We start from the raw sequence: 25,638 nt of genomic DNA, 5'->3' as shown, positions 1-25,638 counted from the left end.
TCAGTGGTTTCTTCTGTTACATAAAAATCTTCTTTAGCAAACATGTGGTAGTGCCTGAAGGTATGAAAACAAGAAATCTAGAGTGTCCTTCAAATGTATTCATACCCCTGATAAAAATAACAAAGATTTACAGACTACACAATATTTCTTGCTTAAAAAATCTTAAAATGTCACACAGCAATCTTAACAGCAGAGCAAAGTCAGATTTTTCATAAATAATTCAAGTCCAGAAAACACAAAGGTCAGATTTATTCACATCCCTGTAGTTTATAAATGCTCCCCTGGGAGGGATTCTATTGACTAGCCTCCTATAGTGTGCTATGAGATTGTGGCACTTCAGAGGGAAAATACAAGAACATTCCTTCATTTAGAATGCACTAAATCCTTTACACCCTTTGTTTCCTTCAGTGGAGTGACATGTTAAATAAGAATCACAGACGTATATTAAATATTGACATTGACCAGTCAAGAACGATTACTTTGTTTAATGTCAATAAGCTTGAAAGTCTTCAGAAAGAAGAGTCCTGGTATGCATTGGAGGTCATTGATTTTCTCTGTTTTGACTCCAGAAGCTGTAGATGGAAAATAACTCTGAACCATCTACTGTACAGATGCAGCCATTCAAAATGGGTGGGGTATTTTGCGGTATACCCCGGTGGGCGTGTCACAGTATCATGCAGTATCACGGGGTAAATCGCGTCATTTGATGTCATGCCGGAAAGTATCCGGCATCACCTTGTAAAACCGCCAGGAGGAGCCAATAAAGCTTAACCTCTCATGTACAGCATTTTAGCTTTTAAATTTAAACTGTGTATTACAGCATGTTAATCATCAGTCATTAAAAAGTTGGTATATTTTATGAAAGCAAGATTGCTCAGTTGGACAAAAGTACACAACCTACCTTTATCAGAAATATTTATGCATCAAAGCCTTTACCGAAGATATTACTAATAGTATTAATAATGAATGACTTTGGACAAGCTGTAAACTCAAAGTATAATTTCTTTAGCACATTTGTACAAGCACTTGGAATCTGTCCATGCCCTACTTTGTCAGGCATTTTCTTTTACTGCAATGGACATAAAAAGTCCCTTACTTTTAACAGAGCGTTTCGTAATTTCTAACTACGAAAATTGTTTAAACTGTGACACTTATCATTCAACCAGAGCTCAAAATATCACAAGGATCCTCAAGAGCACAGCAAAGACTGTATTAAAAGAATTGCGTATCTAAAGAAATTAATAAGATATAATTATATTCGTGTACTGCGACAGGGCTGTGTAGGGCTGTTTCACCTCTCTCTTCATGTGACTCTATTCAAAAGCCATTTAGCAAAGAGGGGATGAGAAGAGTGACAAACTAGTATACTTTAGATCTTTTTTTCTGAACCGGGGAAAATCTGATCATGTTTCTCTATAACAATAATAACATTGCCACACCCGGACTGTTAAACCAACGCATTAGCACGTCAAAGCCCATTGAGGAGCCGGGCGCAATAATTGTTTTGTCCCTTGATTTACTGATCTGCATTAATTACAGAAATCGAGTTCCAGCTCTTTGCAGACAACCTGGTCCGGCTGTCGCCCACAGAACAGAGGCTGCGGCAGAACCTGGCACTGCTGGAGCAGCACTGTCAGACCTGGGCGCTGACAGTCAATCTGGACAAGACCAGAGTTATGGTTTTCCAGAAAAAAAGCCAGACCTCCCTTAGTCTTCCTGAAATTGACGGATTATTGTTTGGGAGCTATATTATGTGTTTTTCATATGTAAGATATAATGATGTGTTCCCGCTTACACATCGCACGACTTTAAAAGCTAGAAAAACAGGTTTCGATTCACATTATCTGGCGAGCCTTGTTTTGTCAAAGGACAGCACAAAAAAAAACAGACAATACACGGGGGGGGGGGGGGTTTGGGTAAGCGAGAGAGAGAGTTTTTTTACCCTCTGTCAAAAAAACCCAGATCACCCGGGGAAGAGACTCTGGGGGGATCATTGTGTGGTACAGAACGGAGCTCAGTCAATCCAAACAAGTCCAGTAGTAAAGAGAGAAAAGTCAACAATTGATTTAAGGACGATCTGTCAAAGTGCAATGAAATACAATACTGTTGTTGTTGCTGTTATTGTTGTTTTTATCCTGTAAAGCGTTTTGAGAAGCCACCTTTAAAGGCGATATATAAAAGCGCTGATTCTTATGGAATGTGTTCCGCCAGGGATTCAAAAAAACTGCAACGGACATAAAAACTCCCTTGCTTTTAATTTCATTATTTCATAATTTCCAACTATGAAATTTATTTAAACTGTGACACTTATCATTCAACCAGAGCTCGAAATATCACAAGGATCCTCTAGAGCACAGCAAAGACTGTATTAAAAGTATACTAGTGACAAACTTTAGATCTTTTTTTCTGAACCAGGGAAGATCTGATCATTTTTTTCTATAACAATAATAAAAAACATTATTTTACATATCACCTTTATGTGATATCACCTTAAGGACAGCACATACAAGGGTTAATTGCACAATGGACCGCGCAAAGAAATTTAAAATAGTCTTCTTTAGATGTGAGGGCAGGAGTGGATCACAGAAGGCATAATCAGCAAATTAGGAGACCAGGACAGGTGAGACATTTATCAAGAGAGCAAGTGATCAGAAAAAGGAACAGCTGTTACGCCCAGGTTTTATGCTCTCTCTCTGCTGAATGAATAAAAGCATTTTATTAAAAACGCGTTTGCGTTTGTCTGGGTATTTACTTTGTAATCTGTGGTTTACATCTACTGTATTGCTTTGAGATGCCACTTTTAAAGGTGATATGTAAAATAAAGTTTTTTATTATTGTTATAGAGAAACATGATCAGATTTTCCCTGGTTCAGAAAAAAGACGATTAAAATCTGTAATCTTTCCACTTGTATGTCATCGGAAAATACAAGTCGTTTCTGCTTTGTGTAAGGATGGTATCAAAAAGTAATCTAAGTGGTGAGAAAGCTGTGCTCCTCAAAGCGCTTTACAGGATAAAAACAATAACAACAATAGTGTTAAGCTGGGCAAACGATTTTTTTATAGAAATACAAAATGAGATATAATGATGTGTTCCAGCTAAGACATTAACGAGTACAACCCCCCTCTCTGCGGGAGTGCTGGCTGTGACGAATTAAACCGGTTTCACAGGTATTTTCAAAGTAGAAGGGGGCGAGATTTCCAGCGAAAGACACCTCCCCCCTCCAAAACCAAGGAAGTACAGTACTTACTAGTTAAGAAAGCTAGGCTCCTCAATGAAATCGCTTTAACATTGGTGTAACAGTCCGGGCGTGGCAAGCTTCTAATGTCAACTCGACACGATTGGAAGACAATGAACATATTCTAGCCCTAAATGAATTAATAGCAAACATGGTTTAAATTAAAGACATTTTTCCATGAAAGTTTATAATAATACGATCTATAGTTGAAATCTGAGCCTAAATAAAAAGAAAAAGCATTTTCAGAGAGCAATTACGCTGTGTTTATGTAGAAAAAGTGATTAGGTTTATGAGCAATCTAATTACTTATTCGTTTAAAACGCTATATAAAATAAAGTTTATTATTAATTTGCTGGACAGAGCGGGGAACATTATTATGGATAAGACAAAGATTACGATCCTGATCAGTTTAGAAATCTGTGTACGCTGTAAGGTTTTTACTTCTTAAACTTTTAAAATACACGTTTCGAATAGAAAGAAATAATCTTCCTCGTACAGTATGTATAGCAAACCAGCACGTCTTTTTTCTCCAATCAGAGGGGTTAGACGCTCGGTTAAAAGCAAAGGAGATTGTCTGTTATAGTGGACATAAAAACAAGAGTTCGCTGGCATTATATCCTAGAAGACACAGACCGGCGCCAGACCGGGAGAATGCCCGCAGCGTTAAAGAAAATGCCTGATGAACTAGGGATTGGACAGTTTCCAAGTGCTTGTACAATCGATGGAAATGTTCAAATAAATGTGCAAAAGAAATAAACAAAATAATCATTTATTTCTTTATCATATTGGCTAGCTAATGTCCTCTCTTTGCTAGTTAGTGGCTATGTTTCTGCGTTGGGTAGCAACGGGTGACTGTTCTCAGGCGGAAGATGTAAACCGCTTAATTTTCGTGTTAAATAATTTTTTTAAATTAAAATTCATTCTATACAGCAATCTCATATTTGGGTACCGTTTCATAAAACTTTCATGCTTAAAATGTTTAGGGAGAAATGGAAGACTGGTGTGTATTTTTTCTTTAAACTACCAAGACCAGCCATACACAGTACAGTTTACGTACATACAGTAATGTTTATGTTCCTAAATTAATATCGTTTGTGACCTTCAGATGCGTTATGCTCCTCTTCTTTTTATGCTAAGCTACTAAAATTTCCCTTTAGTGGTAAAATTCCATATAAATCTTTAAACTAAGCGGATTAAAATGTGCACAGTACATTAAGACATTAAATAATTAAATCTTTTCACTACCAACCAATGCACCACGAGTGCCCCTGTCGGTCATTTTGGCCAGCCCTACGGTGCCCCGCGGTGGCTTGTGGGTAGATTACCGTACCGCGGGTTTGTACCGCGCATTTTGAATGGCTGCATCTGTACAGTTGCCTCTTAGGCTACTTGTTTCAGAGCTTGTGGTGGCATATACACTAGTCTCCTCCTCATGTAGATTGCCTAAAATGTGTTAATAATGGATATTACAATTGAAAGTGGTAATTTCAGCTTTTTGCAGATTCTTGCATAAATATCCTCCAGCCTGCGGTGATCAATTTGAGTCTATGAAGAGCTTTCTGACCTTAACCATGATGATGCATGTTACTACTGAATATCTTCCTTGTGTTACATCTTTTTATACTCCAGGGAAACAGGAAAACCTCAGATGCCTCTACGTAGCTCTGGAAACTGGAAAGTTACTGTTGATTTCTTTTAAATTTGATTAAAAAAAATATTTATACATATTAATAAATCTGACCATACGGTTTTCTAGAATTCAATCATTTATAACAAGCAGGACTCTGCTCTGTGCAATATTATGATCACAGGATGATTAAATCTAAAATCTTACAATTTAATTTTAAAATACTAAACATACAAAATTATGATAAAATAATCCTATAACATCAGAGGTTTGATGGGTAAATTTGGAAGGGTTTGTATCATTCAGGGAGCTGTGAAAACAGCACTGAGCATGTGAGAGTGAGCAAAGGTTAGAGCGCTCACAAAAATATAAAGGCAGTACAACACTACCACCTGCTGCCCTTAACCCATACTGCAAGCATCTCTGCAACAGACTGCTTACTGACCATTGTTTAAAACCTACAGTGCCTTGCAAAAGTATTCACCTGTTACACCTGTTAATGTCCTGTTACAATGAATTACAAAATAATGTATACAAATATTACAAAGTATTATTCTTAATAAACCTGAAAAATCAAACTGCACAGTTTTATGGGAAAAATAAATTAAATGTCAGCAAAAACTGCAAAGAAAGATCAAACATGAAAATGTTCATAGGGGATCACATAATTTCAGACAAAATACACCCTCTGTAAGGTCCGTCAGTAAGATAGTAAAGTCTAATAAGAAATTCAGCCTTAAAGAACAATGCGCTTTGAAAACAACTCTGGGACAAAGCATAATGGCACAGCTTAGAAGAGAGGGAGGTATAAAAACAATTCAGTCAGAGAATAACCTTTTGATCATTAAGAGGAACGTGTACTGTACCATCCAGACACTGCCCTTTTCAAGCTGTCCCTCCAAACTGAGCGACTAGAAAATGAGGAGTCTTATCAAGGAGTTCAGTGGTTAAGATTGAAAAAGATGCCCAACAAAATCCCGGTTACTCAAATTCCTCATGGGGTTTGTAACAGATCACTTAAGTGAAATTGTAAACAAGGCAAGCCAAAATTGGAACTTATTGGTCTAATAAGGTACTTCTACCATGAATTGACTTAGTGGTCTGACTACATCAGCACAACAATCAACATATTTGAATGCAGGTAGTGTTTTTCTGGATTAAGCATTCATTGTCTTGGAAGCAGCACTTGTCTGAATACAATGATACAATAGAGTCTGCTAGATCCAACTACTTCTCCCACATTATTGAGATCAACCATAACAACCCTAGAAACCTATACTCCACCAACAGATTGCTTAAGCCAAATTGCCCCACCACATCATGCTAACTTTGCAACACACTTTTAGAGTTCTTTAGCTCTAAGATCCACAACATATGGCATCACATTATCTCTACAATGCATGTTATCTCCACACCTTCTCCCTGCTTGCCTAGTTTGAATGGCTCCCTTCTCTCTAGCTTCTCTCTACTTGACTCTGCATGCCTAAGTAAACTTGGTTCACATATGAAATCCACCGCCTACCAACTAGATCCCATTACTACTTCATGTCTATCCCATTTCACCTCTTTCTGCTTTGGAACATCCTGAACATGCCGAGATGGTTACAAAAACCATCTCATTGCAAATAAGCTCTTTGAACCCCTCCAAACTGGATTCTAACAATTACACAGGTTTTAGTTTTGAAATTGGACTGGACTGGTCTGCTGGTGTTCCTCAGGGCTCAATACTGGATCCCCTAATCTTCAGCATCTACATGTTCCCACTTGGTCAGCTATTAAGATCACATGGTCAAATTATCATTTTAAAGCTGAATATCATATATTCTCATGCTCACCTATAAAGCTCTGCATGGATTAGCATCTCAGTACCATCTGAGTTACTATCATCCTACTTCCCACCTTGCAACCTTCAATCATCTAATTTCGGGCCCTGTCTGTCCCCCAAGCCCATCCACACTGTATTGGTGATGGTCTTCTCCTGTTATGCCTCAAAGATATGGAATTCCATCCCTAAGGATATCAGAGAGTCATCCTCTCTTTCAAAACTTTCTTTCTTAGAAGGGCTTTTATTTAACTGTTCCTTTGTTTGCCCCTCTGCTTTCCCCATGATTGGAATATGTTTCCATGGCACTCTACATTTGATTGTGGTAAATTTGTTCTTGAAATTATATTTACTTTAGAAGGCCATATCTCAAATGAATAAAGCTTAATTGGCTCCTTTAAAGGTTTCTCTTTGATCTTGTCAGCATATTTTAAAACTAGATAAGTAACCGCAAAGAGCTTGGTTCTAGTGAATCAGATTATATACATATAATACACTGAATATTAAAAGAAACATATCACTTTGTATTAAACATATCACTTTATACTTTTTACTTTTACACATTTGTTATATTAATTCAATGTATCTTTCAGAATTCCTCAAGACAGCAACCTGGTGCAAAGAATGCATTACTGATATACACCTTTTATGGCTCCCAATGATGGCTACACATGCTACTAGGCTGTGACCTTCACATTAGCCCCTGCTGATCAGTCTTATTGATGGCAAAGGTTATTCAGAATAATAAATGTATTTATTTTATGTCTGTTCAATAAAATGTCAGTGCACCTGCTACAGAAAGATTTTGCAATTTTGCTGATAACTTTTTGAATTAGCTGTGGTTAAAAATTACAAGTTTCTTTAGATGTTGGCATAAGCATAAACAGATACATATACTTTATTTAAGGAGTTTGAAGGTCTTACTTGAATGCCAGCTCAAACACAGATCCACCACTGTCATTGCAAATAGCCAGCGTCGGGTCATCTGTAAACTAAAACAGAGTACAAAGTTTGTAAGTCTTCCAATCAAGATAGCCTTCCTTTCATTAATTTACTAGACCAAGAAAAACTTAAGATTTTTCACAAGTGGTTGCTCAGGCCATAATGAATGAATGGATGCCCTATTCTCTATGACCGTGTCAGAACAGTTCAAATTGAGGTCTCAAAGGAATACCTAGCTAAGAACTGCACAGACTCACAAAACACCCGAACAACATCTCCCTGTATATGATTCATGTGCACTGTAAGCTCTCTTATGACTTTCGGGAGGCCAGAGAGACTGGAGCATTTAATAACTGTGGAGCATTTAGTAACAGGTGTGAGCCTGGTCAGTACCTGGATAAGAGACCTCCTGGGAAAAACTAAGGTTGCTGCTGAAAGAGGTGTTAGTGAGGCCAGTAGGGGGTGCTCACCCTGCAGTATGTGTGGGTCCTAATGCCCCAGTATAGTGATAGGGACATTATACTCTAAAAAGGCACCGTCCTTTGGATGAGATGTAAAACCAAGGTCCTAATAGGTGATATTAAAAATCCCAGGGCGATTCTCTAGAAGAGTAGGGGTGTAACCCCGGTGTCCTGGCCAAATTTCCTCTTGGCCTTTACCAATCATGGTCTCCTAGTAATCCCCATCTATAAACTGGGTTCATCACTCTGTTCTCTTCATTGATAACTGATGTGTGGTGAGCATAGTGGCACACTATGGCTGCTGCATATTGGTGGTGGTGGAGGACAGTCCCCATTATTTGTAAAGCACTTTGAGTGGAGTGTCCAGAAAAGTGCTATATAAGTGTAAGCTATTATTAATTAATTAATTAAGGATTAGTTAAATATGTTGGAAATATAAATTACAAAATTATCTGTATGTACAATTTACACACATTGTATGTATCCATCCATCTATTTTGGCTGCATACACTCTAGAGGGGAGCCAGTCCTTCACAGGGCACACAGACACAAACACAGACACACACACATTCACACCAGGCCCCTTTTCCCAGAAGCCAATTAAACTAGCAGTATGTCCTTGAACTGTGAGAGGAAACCGAAGCACCTGAAGGAAACCCATGTGAACATGCGGAGAACATAGAAACTCCAGGCAGATAGCACCCCAAGGCAGGAGTTAAACCCAGGACCCCAGCACTGAGAGACAGTGATGCTAAACACTGAACCAATGTGCTGACCCACAAAGGTATAAATATGCTTTTTCTTTGATATGGCAAACACATTTCAGCAGTTAATAATGTACTGCAGGAGAAAAATTCAGATCTGTGATCTCTCATATATAGTGAAAATAATAAGTGCCGGGCTTTGTGGCATTGCCTTTACATAGCTGAGAAGTTTGTGGACTGCAGCCAGAATGCAATAACCATTACAGCAGCCTGTATCCTTTGTAGTCAGTGACATTTTATAAACCTGTCTGCATTGTTAGCTTGTTTCCCACTTATAGTCTCCATAAATACAACTTCATTAAAGGAAGCAGGGCCTGGAAGTTAAGCAATTTTGAGTTACCTTGACATGAAGGACAGCAGTTCCTGGAGGGTGAGCATCTGTTATGGTCCTTAGCAGTTTCCCATTTGCCAGATCCCACATTGTCATCTGAGTTCACAAAAAAATCAAAAACTGAAATCTATGATTCATGCAACACTTTTGAAATATTTGACCACTTAAAAATAAAAATACATGTACCTTATTGTGTACTGGATTGTAGGTTTAAAGAATAGTAAGCAACATATCCAATCTGGCTCCAGCTGTAAATGTGATGCATTTGACATACAGTATGGTGCCGTGCAAAACTATTCAGAGCCTAACATCTGGTCAGAGTAAAAGCATCTGGTCATAACACTTTGAAATAGCAATACTGTATATACATTTGTTATAAATATAACCTACTACAAACATCCAAAGCAAATGACTAAAAAAAAGAGATAAACAGACAATTTGTTTGTTTATGAAATGGAAAATTCATGATTGAATAAGCATTCAAATATTTTGCTGTGACACACCTAGATTAATTAAGGTAAAAAATGTGTCCTAAAAGGGTCACACAATTAATTGTGAACTGTAAACTATGTGCAACAGTAGTGGTTCTAATAATGAAATAGAAGGAATGCATCTATGTAAACTCCCTCAGTCAGGCAGTGAATTCCATACACAGATTCAAACATAAAACTACTTTTAAAACTACTCTGGGATATACAGTAGCACTATAAGGTGCTATAGGGAGCAAGGTATAGAAATATGTCAAATACCCTTTATATCTCTTTCAGCATGGTTAAGTCAATTAATTAAGAAGTGAAGGCACCCAGTCAGACTAGATCAAACTAAGCAGCTTGGCAAGGAGGAAACTGATTAGGAATGTCACTGTGAGAACAACAACGACTTTGAAAGAGTTACAGTGCTCCGCGAATGAGTTGGGATGAAATGTCCGTGGGTAAACAAAATCCCAACTATCCAAAAGTATAGAACTGAAAAAAAAACATCTCAAATCCCACATACAACAAAGCACCTAAGTGATAATGGAAACATGCGGCAAAAGGTTTTGTGGTCAGATAATACAAAACTTGAAGTCAGTCAACACTATCCCTATTGTCAAGCACAGTAATGGCAGCATTATGTTATATTTTAATTCTCATCAGCAGGGACTGGAATGTTTGTCAAGACTGATGGACACATAGCTGAAGCAAAATACTTTAAACTATTGGAGTAAAACCAGCTTCAGACCTAAAACCTAGAGACAAATATACCACTTAGCAAGACAGTGATCCAAGTACGATGCTACAATGGAGTGGATTTAGAATAAAATAAAAAACTTAACATATTTAATATTTTTCTCTTTAGTTTTGCTGATATCTACTTGTCTTGAAAAAAATTAAGCTTAAAAAATGTGTACACATCATTTTGTAATTTCCCAAAATGGGACACCACAGGAGGGCTCCAAAAACCTTGGCAAGGCACTGTATTCATATTATTTCCTGGACCGTAAGAGTATAGTGTGTTAAATGTTAAGTGTGTTTCTTGAACTTATCTCACAATTATAATGCTTGCAAGAGACTTTCTTTCTACACTGTAGTGCACAGGTGCACAACTCTAGACCTTGAGAGTCAGAATCCTGTAGGTTTTAAGGTCTCTTTAAAACATAAACAGACCTTTGCAAAAACTTAAACTGATCCACCCATTAAGAGCAGCAGTGGAATAAAAACCCACAGATGTGCACTCATCCAGGACCAGAAATGAGCAACACTGCCATTTTGGATAGCCCTCAGAAGCTGCAGAGAAGAGGTATAATGACCAAGGTGCAGCCACTAGGGGGCGTCAATGCAGCAATGAAAGACTAAATTGGTATTGCTTAAATTTCACATTGGGTTTTGTATTAAGTATAGCTGTTTATGATGGTACTGTATGTTCCAGTAAACTAAGAAGAAAGCAGGTCATAAATATGGCTCTGTTAGTCTAAGTCTTCATTAAGTCTTGTGAGAGTATTAATAATTTATGTTTTGGGGATACAGGATAGCAGTTCCAGCAAGCAGACAAAGCACTGTCAATAATGAATAAGGCTGCATATGAGCATAGTGTTATGTTTTCATGTATAGTACTTTTAACATTAAAAAAACCATAATTAAATAATAAAGCCAGAAACTACCCTGGAACTTAATTTGTATCTGTGTCAGTTTATTTGTGAAAATCTGCAAAGCTACACTACTACAAGCAGATGATCTTCTACAACACTAATAAGTGGTATAAGTGGTTTTTTCACATTTGCTGGTAGATTACAGGTAAGAACTTTTGTGCAATGATGCAGAAACAACAACCTAAAATTACCTGAACAAGCTGAAACACAGTTGCAAACTACAAATACACTGTACTGTATATAGTAGTATTACACAGCTCAAGAAACCATACTCAATTAAATCTCAGGACTTTTCTCACATGAACTGAAGTCAATCAGATTTTTACAAGATACCTCACATTTTTTACATTTAAAGTAAATATTTGTATAGTACCTACACAGGTTTCTTTGAAGATATCACAACATCTTTACATACATTGTCTTCAAGGTTTGTTAGGAAATTATTAATATTTAATATTTCAAAAATGTGAATAAGAATTGTTCATAAATGCCATCTTATTTTCTTTCTTTCAGTAGGATGTTCTACAGACTCCAATGTATAACAGTACACACAGAGTACAGATTGAGACCGGTAGTTTAAGGGCTTTGACCAATTATATAATGAGGCTCATTTATCAGGCACAAGAAATTCAAAACACTTTGGTTCCCCTTACTGGCCATGACAAATTTAAAGCCCTGATATGCATGACAATTATTCCAAATCTAGTGAAAATTTAGACAACCCTGGCTGAGATACTTCAACTGCTGCTGTAATATTTTTGATACTGACATGAAACTACAGTAGTTCTAAAGTAGTGGTTCCCAATTCTGGTACTGGACAAACAATGTCTATTCTGGTTTTTGCTTCAGTCAAACTCTTAGTTTTATACATGTGGTATATAGATCTTAAAAGGTGTTCTTTTAAAGAAACTCTCTTTTTTTTTTTAGTTTTAGGTCTGCCGTTGTTCAGGTGTTTTGTTTATATAGTAACAAAGTAGATCTGGTCAGAAGTTAAAAAATGCTCACTGTGGGAGTGTCTGATAAAGAGTCATTCTCGACAGACCTCTTCATCAGCAATTGATAAACTAGTAAAAGCTGTTCAGTCAGTAATTATGGCAGGCAGGTTGAGAAAGGGTTGTGTAAAATTTTGTTGGAAGTTGTTGGAAACTGTTCCATTAAAACCAGAGATTTTGACACTAAAGATTACACAAAGATACAAGAAAAATAAAAGTCTGAACATGAAAACAGATCAATTCCGTCATCATTTAGCACTGGAGATACAGACTTCAAGTTGGAATGAAAAATGAGCTCTGCAAATAGAGTGTTCCTTCCAAACCAAGGTTGGGAATTACTGTTCTAGAGTATTAAAGGCCTCTTAGTAGAAGAGGCCAGTGGAAAAAAAATTCTACAGGCTTAAGCAGAAACACTGTAACTGTGATGCCTACAAAGTACAAACCAAGAAAGGTTTTAGAGATCTGGCTAATTTGTGGCTCTAACCCCCCCCATTCCAATTGTATCCTAAAACTGCACATGTGCCTACTGTTAAAGTATGAGATGCAGAAGACATGATTAAGACCTTAGAAATCTCAAAGTCTTGTCTCTTATTCAAGAATCTCCAACATAGAAGAGACATTTAAAAATCAGGCAAATGCTGAGGAAAACTGAAAAAAAGAAGATGGGAAAATGGCCCCACTGTCATCATTTGAAATACTGAATCAAGCACAGATATGATGAGAATATAATTAAGACATGAAGGGAAACTATTAATTAACCTATATTATAAAAATAAATAATTCAAATACCAATACTGTGGCCAAACATGGACCATTCAGAAAATACAAAAAGCATTTAGTGCATTTTTCACAGAACATAAATATAGGTTCAGAAAGATTCCACTCTATTTGCAAACAAAGGTCTGTTGGTTTTACATCTGATACAAAGGAAGCTATGTAAACTGATATTGAAATTACATTTTATGGAAATAAAATGGCAGAATAAATTCTGGGGAAAGGATTTCATCTCCATGTTTGATTGGATAAGAGAGAAAAGAACACTTGTCCAGAGACTGTTTAATTTTAGAGTACCATATTTGAATTTTAAATATAATTAACCATGAAAAGAGAGGTAAGCAGAGCTTTTCAAGTCTGCCAAGTTAAAAATAAGTAATTGTGTCCTTGATGGAGAAAGTGGGACCTACACAGTGTGTGTCTGCCCCACACACCACAATGTCAAGCCAATGATAACTGTGACAAAGTGCTCAATCTGAAAGATGCACGTAAAAGTATTCATACATTTTGCTGATCTGGTCCAAGACACTGACAACGGATCTGGTCAGAAGCTCAGAATCCTAGCAAGGTTCAGGAGAATCAAGAGAACAGGATTGGAGAGCTCTGAGGAAAACCAGGTTCCTGCATGTGGTGCTGGTGGACCAGTAGGTGGGACTCTTACCTTTGGACTCTCAGAATTTCTATACCAATACTCCTATACGCATGCTGTAGGGGGTGTCATCCTTTGAATGATTTGGGGTGTTTACCTCATTGTCCAGGCTAAATTCTACTCTGGGCTCACCTATAGATTCCCCTTAATTATAATGGTGAAGCAGTCTCTTACTTTTCTACCTGATCTGCTGTGACTTCTCACAGTTTGCATTTCAACGAAGGATCATGTTCATCCTCTTATTTGTAAAGATTTCAGACTGCATGAAACATAAGTGTGCAGTAGTGCACCTCTTTGATACTGTTTCCATTGTCATGTGTGTAAAGTGAGACAACATCAACCCAGTACAAGTTCTTAGGGCTGTATCACATTCTAAAAACTGTAAACATGTTGCCAATTTGTGCCACATCTTTTAGAAAAATATAATGAGAGCTGCGGCAAAAGCAAGATATCAGTGCACAATAATAACAATAATACGTTATTTATGAAGCACCTTTTCCAAAACCAAAGATGCTGATTGGCCAAATGACTAGTCCAACACAACTCTTTACTTCAGAAAATACCTGACACAACATTCATGAAGAGTTGTAACGTGAATGTTAATAACCTAAAGGTTAAAGCGTTAAGAACCTAAAGGTTATTAAGGTTAAAGCTAAAACATTCGGTAAGGTTAGAACAATACTAAGTACCCATAAGTTACAGTGCATATACAACTTTGAGTTATGGAAAAGAAACTTGGATGATTTAAAATTTCCTTCACCTTAACTGTGACAAGACTGAAGTCATGCTTATTGGCACCCCCCATCAACTTCATAAAGCCAGTCCTGTAACCCTATCTTTAGATGGTTCTGTACTTGAGCTTTAGTCTAAATTGAAAAACCTTGGGGTGATATTCGATTCTGGCTTAACATTCAACCCACATGTGCACCATATTGTCAAAACATCTTTTTTTCACCTCAGAAATATCGCTAGACTATGCCTTATGCTATCACTAACTGTGGCCGAAAAGCTGATCAACACATTTGTGTTCTCTCGAATTGACTACTGTAATGGTCTACTCGCTGGGGTATCTAAATCTACTTTAAACAACTGCAGTATGTCCAACATTCAGCAGCCAGAATTCTGACCAGGTCTAGTGCAAGTGATCACATGACTCCTATCCTGGCGTCTTTGCATTGGCTTCCTGTCAAATTCCGTGTGGACTTTAAAATCCTCATGCTCACCTCTGCATGGCTTGGCACCTCAGTACCTTTGTGAACTATTATCGCCCTACTCCCCACCTCGCAACCTTCGCTCTTCTAATTCTGGTCTCCTAACTGTCCCCCAAGCCCGTCTACATTGGATGGGTGACGGGGCCTTCTCCTGTTATGCCCCCAAGCTCTGGAACTCTGCACAAGGATATCAGAGAGTCACCTTCTCTAAACTCCTTCCAATCCAGACTCAAAACCTTCTTTAGAAGAGCCTTTACTTAACTTGTTCCATTCTTCACCCCTCTGCTCTTCTTAGTACCACCATCCACGGTCTCCTCTGTATATTGTAATTGTATTTTATCTGTACTTTGAGAAAGGCACCTTTCAAGGTGCTATATAAAATAAAGTTTATTATTATTATGATTATTACATTAATTTTCAAATAACTTGTAATAAAAATCTGTCTTTCACTGCGTGGCCAATGCTCTAAAGACATCAAGTGCTTTGTCACAATAGAGTAGAGTGGGAAATGATGACCTGGCTGGAGGTTTTACACAACATATCTGACCTGCTCATTCACATTTATATCCTAAAATTGATGTTTTTCTTGGACATTCTAACAATACTTAAAGCACGTAATTCATGCCAGAGGGTGAAATGGGTCAAGCCTCACAAACAATGAGAATATGATTCTGCAGCCTCAGAAAAACAAAGACAATATGACTAAAAAATGCCATCCAGCATATTTCATTCCTAATTAGTATAGAGAAACTTTTTTAATTGCAAATTCTACCCCTTTTATATCTCATCTGTCGCATAGTTCCTATCACTTAAACTATCAGGGGTTCTAATTTTCCGTGCTCAAACTTTAATGTCTGTAGCATATCACGCTGATAAATAAAAGCATACCAAGATGGTCTTTTTGAAAGAATAATATTCATATTTTTAAATATGAAAGACACTTATCAAACTTCAAACATTTTTATATTGGGGCATGGAAAAAATGCAATTTAAAATGACACCAAGATTATTATGTCTGTCGCATGGGTGTATCAATAACTTCAAAAAACCTGTGTTAGTACAACAATGCTTAAATATAAGCACTTCAAATGAGCACATCTCAAAAATTATTTTAGATAAGTAAAACAAGAATGAAGTCCTAAAAATCCTGTTTTCCAGGACCTTTTCCATCTTTTTCCATTATAAAATATGGCTAATCATTCATTTGGTCAGGACTGGAAGATCTGCACTACAGTGGTACTCACTGTACCCATTTGCTACTGTATTGCTCACTGTTTTTTCCCATGTGCTAAGAATGAGTTCATGCTCAGTGCAACTGCTGTCTCACTATTAACTGTTTTCAGATTTGTGTCATTCTGAGATCTGTGGGTTTGGTGGGTGGTGGTGGTATGCCAGTAAATGCAGATGGCCTTTGCTGCTTACCTGTCCTTTGGCAAAGCCACAGAGCAGCCTGGTGCAGTCGTGATTGATGCTGAGAGCCGAGACAGCGCCATACTGTGACCCAACTGCTGTGCTGCCCAGACACAGACGTAGAGCTTGATTGGGGTCTAGGAAAGACAGAGATAAACCATCTCAGAAAATGGCATGGAGGACAAGTGGGGTCCTGAACCAGCATGCACAGCTATTTGTGTGATAAAATTTTACTAAATAAAAAAACAGAAAAAAGTCCATCCAACAGGCACTGAGTTCTAAATATCCTCCAAACACTTTTAGTGGGAAGCCAGAGTTTGACCCAATTCTGCTCACAGCTATTTTCAAATACCAGGAAAAAATAGGTTCACTCTTTTCATCCAAACCCCAAAGCTAATAAAAACAGTAAAGCAAATAAAAAATACAATATCAAGTCCCAGTTTAATCTGCAGACATCATAGGTTAGTTATTGATCCAAATATATTAAATCTGATGAAGGTTGAAGTGTCTTGTATTCACTTTCTTCGTTGGAAATTCATTGATGATCATTTTTTAACTGTCCCAATAAATAATTTAACCATCAGAGCATCCATCTACCATAAAGGAATTATCCACTTGCTCACCTTGACCATACTCAAAATATCACACATAAAGGAAGATTTTAAAATGCCATCATTTAAAGGTGAACCTATTGTTATTGTGAAAGCTGAAAAAAGTGTATCCTTATTTCTTAAACAAACATGAAAAGGAAACAATCAAACTGAGTCAAACTGTAAGGCAACTGACACTGATATGCTAATGTATATATAGTATTGAAGTAATGCTTGGTGCTTTTAGCTGATGATGCTTCCTTTTTGTTTTCATTATCACCAACTACATAAATTGAAAAAATGGCAGGTGACAAAGGAAAAATATCCAGCAATCTACTATACCTTTTCCTGTTTATTCCATAAAAGCCAGGGGAAAGCAGTTAGTAAGCAAAGACAAAAATATCCGCATGAAATTTACTTATAACAATATAACTCACACTGAACATGTTATGTGAAAGCAAATACATTAAAATGGGTTTAAAGGTTGACAGTAATATGAAGATTACATTGTACTCTCAAACAAATGGTGTGGATCTAATCAAATTGGCAAAACCAAAATCTCAAGTGGATAGAATCCGGCTGTTGTGATGTTCCTTGGTTTGCTGTCTAATTCATATTTATGCACTGTACTACATGCTGTTCTCTCATGAAGAAACTTCAGGTGTCTAGAATGCTTGCTGTATTATTCATAATAAACAGCAGCAGCCTCATTGAACTGCGGTGATATAAACTGTTTTGATTTATAAGCAAGACAAGCTAAGTTTTTCTCTCACCCATAATAAATCAAACCAGGTACACATTCCGGTTTGTACTTACCGAACACAAGGGCGAGTCCATGTGATGTCCCCACAGCTATTACATTAGATACTGTCTGGAAATTAATAACATAAATGCTGAACATAATGAAAAATCAAATTGCACAAGAACCAATATCAAATTTGTTTTTTGCCTTAGTTCTCAGTCACTGTGTGATTAATTCATCACTCTTTTTTGCCTGTACCCTGTCCTCCTAAAATCAATTACGATTTACTTGGTTGCTTGCAGACTGGAAGTACAAGGTCACCTGTTCCATACAAAATCATCACTAGAGAAAGAAGCCCATTACTTACTATTGCTGTTGGCAAACCAGCATCCACTTTATCCTGTGAAAACAAACATTTTATCACCAACATTAGACTCTGTACCGACTTAGATGCTAACAATTTACAACCAGCAGTTTTGGGGTAGAATTTAAAAATGCTCTCTCTCTAACAATGCTTCCCCTACATATCAAAAGCTTTTGCATCCTGATATCCAAAATCTATAACAATATAACATTAAATACATCCACATGGGAGAAACCTGATTTTTGCAACCATCTTTTAATGCCCATTCTGACATAACATGATGTCATAACAGTACTTAACAGTATGTGTTGATGAGGACCAGTGTTGATTACACCTTTTTTCACACAATATCAGAAGGTTTAATATTGATTAAACATGAGGGCTATATTTCAAAGCTGGGAATACAAATACATAAAGCATATTTTTGTTTATAAATATATTGTTTTGAATAGCCTGCAGCACCACTTCAAATAAAATCTGTCAGGATTCCTGATCATAGAAATTTAACAACTAATGAAATGACTGTGACTCTTGATAAGTGGGAATAAATATAGTAGAACACCACAAAAACACAAATTATTGTATTTTATTGTATTTAGCTAACGTTTCATTTAGAAACTTTAAACAAAATACATAACAGGAAAAATGTACACCATTAAGTACAGTTCTGTGAAAATGTATTCACCCCTTTTCAGATTTTCTGAATTTTTCCATATTTTCGGTCCTGAATGTTATCATAGCTTCATGTGGGTCTTAGCAATATACAAATGGATTCTGAGTGAACAAATAACACCAAAGGTGGGTGCCTGTTCATTTATTTCATAAACAAAGTCATCAAACACCCAATGTCCCGTGTGAAAAAGTTAACTTCCCCTTGTAACTGGCTGCACCACCTTTAGCTGCAATAATTGTTACCAAATGCTTCCTGTAATTGGTGATCAGTTTCTCACATCACTTTGTAGAAATTTTGGTCCTTTCCTCCAGGGAAAACTCTGCTTCACCTCAGTAACATTTTAGGGTTATTTAGCATGAACTGCTCATTTCAGAGCAACTTTAGTCATGTTGACTTGCTTTGGGAGTTTGGGATCACTGTCTTACTGCATGACTCAATCGCACTTCAGCTTAAGCTGATGGACTGATGGCCTGATATTCTCCTTTAGAATTCTCTGATACAAAGCAGAACTCATGCATCCTTCTATAACAGCAAGTTGTCCAGATCTTTGATGCAGCCAAGCATCCCCAAACCATGACACCACCACCACCATATTTGACAGTTGGAATGAGGTTCTTATTGTGAACCAGCAGTGTTTGGTTTTTGCCAGACATAACAGCACCCAAGCAGTCTGAAAAGTTCCGCTTTTGACCTGTCTGTGCACAGAACATTCTTCCAAAAGTGTTTAGGGTCATTCAGGTACATTTTGGTAAACCTGAGATAAGCATCAATGTTCTACTTGGCAAGCAATGGTTTTTGCCTTGCTCCTCCCCCATGAATCCCATTTTTACCCAGTGCTTTTCTGATGGTGGAGTCATGAACACTGACTCTAGCTGAGGTGAGAGAGGCCTCCAGAACCCTGCAGGCCTCTCAGTCTGAAGATCTGGGTTTTCTTTGTAGCTTCCCAGACAATTTTGTGCTGCATTCTTGCAGCGAGAGCTTTAGAAGTGGTTTTGCAACTTTCCTGATTGATAAGCACCAATTACTTTTTTTCTGAGGTCTTCAAAAATATCTTTTGAGCAGGACATAATGTACCACTAGATTCCATGTGGTAAACACTTCAATGTGATGATAAAAGCTAAATGTGTGAGTTTTATATTGAACATGGAAACAGCCCTGACTGTTTAATAAAGTATTTACACAGCTGGCCCTAGTTATACCCTTTAATAAGCACTTTATTGCACTTGTACATATGACAAATAAACTGAACTGAATTAGAATGACTGAACTAGAGGGCATAGCTGGATAGCTTTGTGTATAAAATAAATTAAACAAGCACCAGATTTTGCTGTTATTAGTTTGCTAAGATACCTGTTATTTAAAACTAGGACAAACATGTTTCTCAAAACATTCAGTGGAGAAGATAAGGAAAAATTCTGGAAATCTGCAATGAAGCAAATACTTTCAAAGAACTGTAAAAGAAAGAAGTTAAAATATGGTGCATAAAATAGGAATAAGCAGCAAACAGACTAGAAACATAGGCAGTAGCAAAAGGTTAAAAGTCAGTATCAAGATGTTAATAAAGAAATGTAAGTTTTCTGAAACTGTGTATCGATGGCTGCTTTAATGTTGTACTGATGCTCCTACAGTACATGGGAATTGTGCTTGTTTGAAACATCAATATATATTCTAAGAACAAGATTATCTTTTATTTATTGGTTTTTCTCTAATTTTATTCTATTCAGGTATTGGACAAAAACAAAAACCGCATGGCATAGTGGTGCAGTGGCTAACATTGCTGCACACCGGCTCCCTGGGGTCAGTCCCAGACTTGGTAAACTAGGTAAAGAAACCTGGGCAGACCTGACTACATACAGTACAAACATTCAAAATAAGATTTTACACTTGAAAGTCAAAAAGGATGGAAAAGCAATTATTGGTGTTGCTCATGACTTTGAAAACCTGATCCAGCTAGGCCAGGAGGATTTTTTTTTACTTTAGTTCAGTTATCCTAGGATTCTGAACTTTTTACACTACATAATTAGGTTGCAGATTAACTAGTGGATGCACATAAGTATCCAAATTCCTTCTCCACAAACAGATGGATTGCTACAATGTGTCACAGTAACAGTTCATCTGCAAATTGATCTCCTGTAATACATTTTTGGAAAGAAAGAACATTGCTTAATTGTACGGGCTAAAGGCAAGGTATGAGTTATCCTTAATGACCTGTTTGTACAAACCAGAAACACTGGTATGTTATTGATCAATTAAGCATAATGTAATGTCCTCAAATAACAGAACTCTGGTCCACAAGGGCTAACAATTTATGTTATAAATGAATCTGAAAATTAATTAATTTAACAAACCATTTACAACTGATCACAATTAAAATGTTGCAGGTCTTTATAAGTTGATGGTTACCTACAGAAGCTGATGAATCCAGGCTCTGCAGGAGCCGGGTTGTATATGCCTGCCCTAAAGCATACATTTACACTAGCTTTCCTCAGGATTTTGAATTGGCTATATCTACCCGTATTGAAACAAAAATCACACACTATGAATGTATGAGGAAATGGGATAGGAAATCCCCTGCTGGGCAAGTTGACAAGCCCAGAAACTCACAGCAGCAGACACCATTTGTGCAGAGATTCCCTTCAACGTGCCACGACGCAGAACTGAGCCATGGACCGCGATGTTGCTTTCAGCTAACTTCTTCTTTCTGAAAAACATCAGAGAGGAGAATTATTATGCACAGCAGACACAGATTTCTGCATTATCTAATACTATAAAGTGATATATTCTATGATCTTCACATTCTCCCCTATGTTCATCTTGTTAAAAAGTAACCAGCTCACCATATATTATTGTTCAAACGAATCTGTGGAGAATAAAGCTGCTGTTGTGAGAAAACTTGTGTGAGACAACATCCAATATTATTTCATAAAAGCAACTGATTGTTCTCAATATAAACTCCAGAAAGCAAGCAATAAGTGTTTTTTTAAAGTGAAGAAGGACCACACTTTGACAATAAATGAAAGGACCCAACTACATACATTTTACCCCACAGCTTCCTTGCAATGACATACTTTTTAAAACAAATAAAACTACAAAAGATTAACAAACTTAAAAACTAAGAACGATTTTACAGATCCTTCTGTATGATATGTATTAAGAATGAAACCTTATTTGTTGACTGCCTTATTGTTATGGTTTTATATTCTGCCATATCTGTCTGAGCATATCTGTACAGCGCTGTACCTTTTTAGATGTGTGCGGTCCCCACTATCTGAGCTGGCAAGAGAGGACGTTTCGCAGGAATGAGCATCTATGTTCTCAGTATTCATCAAGGAGGTGTCTTCCAGGATGAAAGGTTCATCCTCATCTTCAGGCTGAAAAATAATTGACAGAGCAAATGGCTCAAACAAGAAGTCCATTGCTTTTTAGACACTAGCACCAAAACCTACAGGTATGTGGCTTAAAGCATAATGTGGCACCTACAAGATAAGCAAATCATACCTCATTTAATATACTTTCCAGAGTGGGAGGGGTATCAACTTGAGGGATGTCATATTCTTTGTCATCAATCTGAAAGGCAATGATATAAAAACATCACTATAGTCTCTTTAATAGTCTCACCAGTTTGTTAAGTGCCCGACCAGGGAAAACAAAACACTGGACTTATTATATGCCAATGCTAAGGATGCATATAGTTCCACAGCCCTTCCCCCCCTTGGCAGATCAGATCACAACCTTGTCTTGCTTACACCACTATACAAGCCTATTGTCCAGCGCCAACCTGTGACCATGAGGACCGTGAGGAGATGGTCTCAGGAGGCTATGGAGGATCTACGTGGTGCTTTGGAGGCCACCAACTGGGATGTGCTGTGCGAACCACATGGGGAGGACATAGACAGCATGGTGGACTGTGTCACTGACTATATTAACTTCTGCGTAGACAACACCATCCCCACCAAAGACGTACACTGCTTTTCAAATAACAAACCCTGGATCACCAGCGACCTGAAGGCTCTTCTGAATGACAAGAAGAGAGCCTTTAGGAGGGGAGATAAGGAAGAGGTCAAGCGTGTACAGAGGGAGCTAAAGCAGAAGTTAAGAGAGAGCAAGGATGCCTACAGGAGGAAGGTAGAGGACAAGCTGCAAAGGAATAGGGTGAGAGATGTATGGAGCAGCATGAGAGAGATCACTGGCTTCAAACAGGCTGGGGTTGCAACAGAAGGGAACCTGGAGATGGCCAACAAGTTGAACCAGTTCTTTAACAGGTTTGATTCTGGGTCCTCTGTGGCGCAACACCCATCCCCCCACAGCCACACGCTCCCTAACCCTTCACAGCTGCAACTGCCCAACACCTCCTCCATCCCCCCACAAACATGGCCGCCTACAGCTACAACCCCCGACGGCTGCTCACCCACACATCCCCCACAGCTGCCACTCTCCAACACCTCCGCCATTAACACCTCCGGCACTGAAAGCACTATGAGCATCATCCCCCGGGCCAGGCTGACCATCACAGCTGACCAGGTGAAGAAGGAGCTGAAGAGGCTGCACGGGGGTAAGGCCACAGGACCAGATAACATCTGTCCCAGAGTTCTGAGGGCCTGTGCTGATCAGCTGAGCGGAGTGCTCCAGCGACTGTTCAACCTGAGCCTGCGCTTGGAGAGAGTCCCGGTGCTCTGGAAGACATCATGCCTGGTCCCGGTACCAAAGAAAGGGCGCCCCTCTGTCCTCAACGACTACAGACCAGTTGCACTGACTTCTCACATCATGAAGACACTGGAGAGACTGGTCTTATCCCACCTGAGACCCATGGTCAGCTCATCACTGGACACCCTACAGTTTGCCTACCAGCCCAGTGTTGGTGTGGAGGATGCGATCATCTACATGCTGCAAAGGGCCTACTCACACCTGGACAGGGCTGGCAACACTGTAAGGATCATGTTTTTCGACTTCTCCAGTGCCTTCAATACCATCCAGCCCTTACTTCTAAGGAGGAAGCTGGAGGAGATGCAAGTCGATGCCTCCATGACCTCGTGGATCACTGACTACCTGACGGGCAGACCACAGTCTGTGAGACTTCAGAACTGCGTGTCTGAACTGGTAGTGAGTAACACAGGGGCACCTCAAGGGACAGTTCTTTCTCCATTCCTCTTCACCCTCTATACTTCGGACTTTAAGTACAACTCAAAGTCATGCCACCTGCAAAAGTTCTCAGATGACTCTGCGATTGTTGGATGTATCAAGGGTGAGCAGGAGGAGGAGTACAGAGGACTGGTCAGCAGCTTTGTGGAGTGGTGTGGGGTGAACCACTTGGAACTGAATGTTACAAAGACAAAGGAACTGGTGGTAGATTTCAGGAGGAAAAAGGTCAAACCTACTCCTGTCTACATCCATGGGAGTGGCGTGGAGATGGTGGACTCGTACAAGTACCTGGGAGTGCACATCGACGATAGACTGGAATGGTCTAAGAACATCGAGGCCATCTATAAGAACGGACAGAGCCGACTTTACTTCTTGAGGAGGCTCAGGTCCTTCAATGTGTGTAGTAAGATGCTACACATGTTTTATCAGTCGGTGGTAGCGAGTGCCATTTTCTACGCAGTGGTGTGCTGGGGCTCTGGGATTAGAGCAGTAGATTCCAAAAGGCTGAACAAGCTCATCAGGAGAGCGAGCTCTGTCATTGGGTCTGACCTGGACCCCTTGGAGGTAGTGGCTGAGAGGAGAATGATGTCCAAACTGGAGGCCATCATGGACAACTTCTCCCATCCCCTCTATGACAGGCTTGCAGGAATGAAGAGCACGTTCAGCAATAGACTGATTCACCCACGGTGCGACAGGGAGCGCTACAGGAGGTCATTCTTGCCGTCTGCCATAAGACTGTACAACGCATCCACCTTGCGTCTTGGCAGAGGCAACAGCGACAGTGACCTGTTTCTGGACTAAACGCATATACACATATACTGCTACATCTGTTCTCTTTCTTTTTCTTTTTCTTTTTCTTTTTCTTTTTCCCGTTTACAACCACTTTTGTGCAATATATGCCAGGGACCTGTGCAATACATTTATATTTATATTTATATTTATATCTATGGTTACATCTATATTTATATTCATACGTGTGATACGATTTTCTGTGTACTGTTCTGTTCTAGTTTCCTCTTGTGTGTCCGGACTGTGAGTAACTCTTGTATTGTATTGTATGTATTGTACTATTAGTATATAATTCGTTACACTGTGGCTGTGTTGTGTGTGTTAAGCTGCTGTTGCACTGCAATTTCCCTCACGGGATCAATAAAGTATCTATCTATCTATCTATCTTTAAAATCTAAATTGCGAGTCGAGTCAGTCGTGGATTGCAGTCCATATTGAAAGAGAACAATAAACAACTTGTAACACTTTGACACCTTAAAATTGCTCCTAGGTGTGTTGTGAGGAAAAGTCAGGTCAACAAGACTATAAAGTTGTAGTGACACCAACTGAAAAATCATTTTTTTATGGGAAGATAATTTGTTTTGTTAAAAATAAAATTACAAATGTTTTTGTAAGTTGCTGTTTTTGGTGGAGGAGGCAAATTGTACAAATCATGTAGTGCCATACTTTTAGCTGTAACTTCCTGTAACTTTAGCTGTAAATTTCAACCCTATCCAGCAAATGTTTAAGAATAAGTAAAACATGCAAAGCAGACCATTATCAAAAAAGCTGCAGACATAATGTGACAGTTTCAAGCATGATCACAGAAATCAGTATTCTTCCACGATACATTGTGATTACAACAATGGAAAGAATTACAGTATTTGTTGCGTTGAATTTTAACTCCTGTAACATTGAGTTATACTGTATGTAGGAGCAGTACAACAGACTGACATGGACAGGTACAACGAATCAAAGACAGTTACAGAATACGATAAGTGCCAGCTTAGTGTAT

The 25,638-nt window shown here is 38.3% G+C and overlaps 1 protein-coding gene across 1 annotated transcript in view; it reads right to left on the bottom strand.

Annotated features, from left to right (window-relative positions):
* vps8 (VPS8 subunit of CORVET complex) overlaps window positions 1–25,638 on the bottom strand; it is a 387,878-nt gene that overhangs the window by 361,770 nt on the left and 470 nt on the right. The window contains exons 2-9 of the mRNA XM_088607294.1: window positions 22,215–22,283; window positions 21,957–22,087; window positions 21,321–21,417; window positions 18,047–18,079; window positions 17,754–17,808; window positions 16,360–16,484; window positions 9,193–9,279; window positions 7,610–7,677 (exon numbers count right to left, since the gene is read on the bottom strand). Coding sequence (XP_088463420.1) covers window positions 7,610–7,677; window positions 9,193–9,279; window positions 16,360–16,484; window positions 17,754–17,808; window positions 18,047–18,079; window positions 21,321–21,417; window positions 21,957–22,087; window positions 22,215–22,283 — 665 coding nt within the window. The remainder of the gene's footprint in view (window positions 1–7,609; window positions 7,678–9,192; window positions 9,280–16,359; window positions 16,485–17,753; window positions 17,809–18,046; window positions 18,080–21,320; window positions 21,418–21,956; window positions 22,088–22,214; window positions 22,284–25,638) is intronic.

Source organism: Lepisosteus platostomus, chromosome 14 (genome assembly GCF_059453375.1).
Source record: "Lepisosteus platostomus isolate fLepPlt1 chromosome 14, fLepPlt1.hap1, whole genome shotgun sequence".
NCBI lineage: Eukaryota > Metazoa > Chordata > Actinopteri > Semionotiformes > Lepisosteidae > Lepisosteus > Lepisosteus platostomus.
Note: the sequence above shows the minus strand (reverse complement) of the source record. Positions and strands in the feature narration are given on the sequence as shown.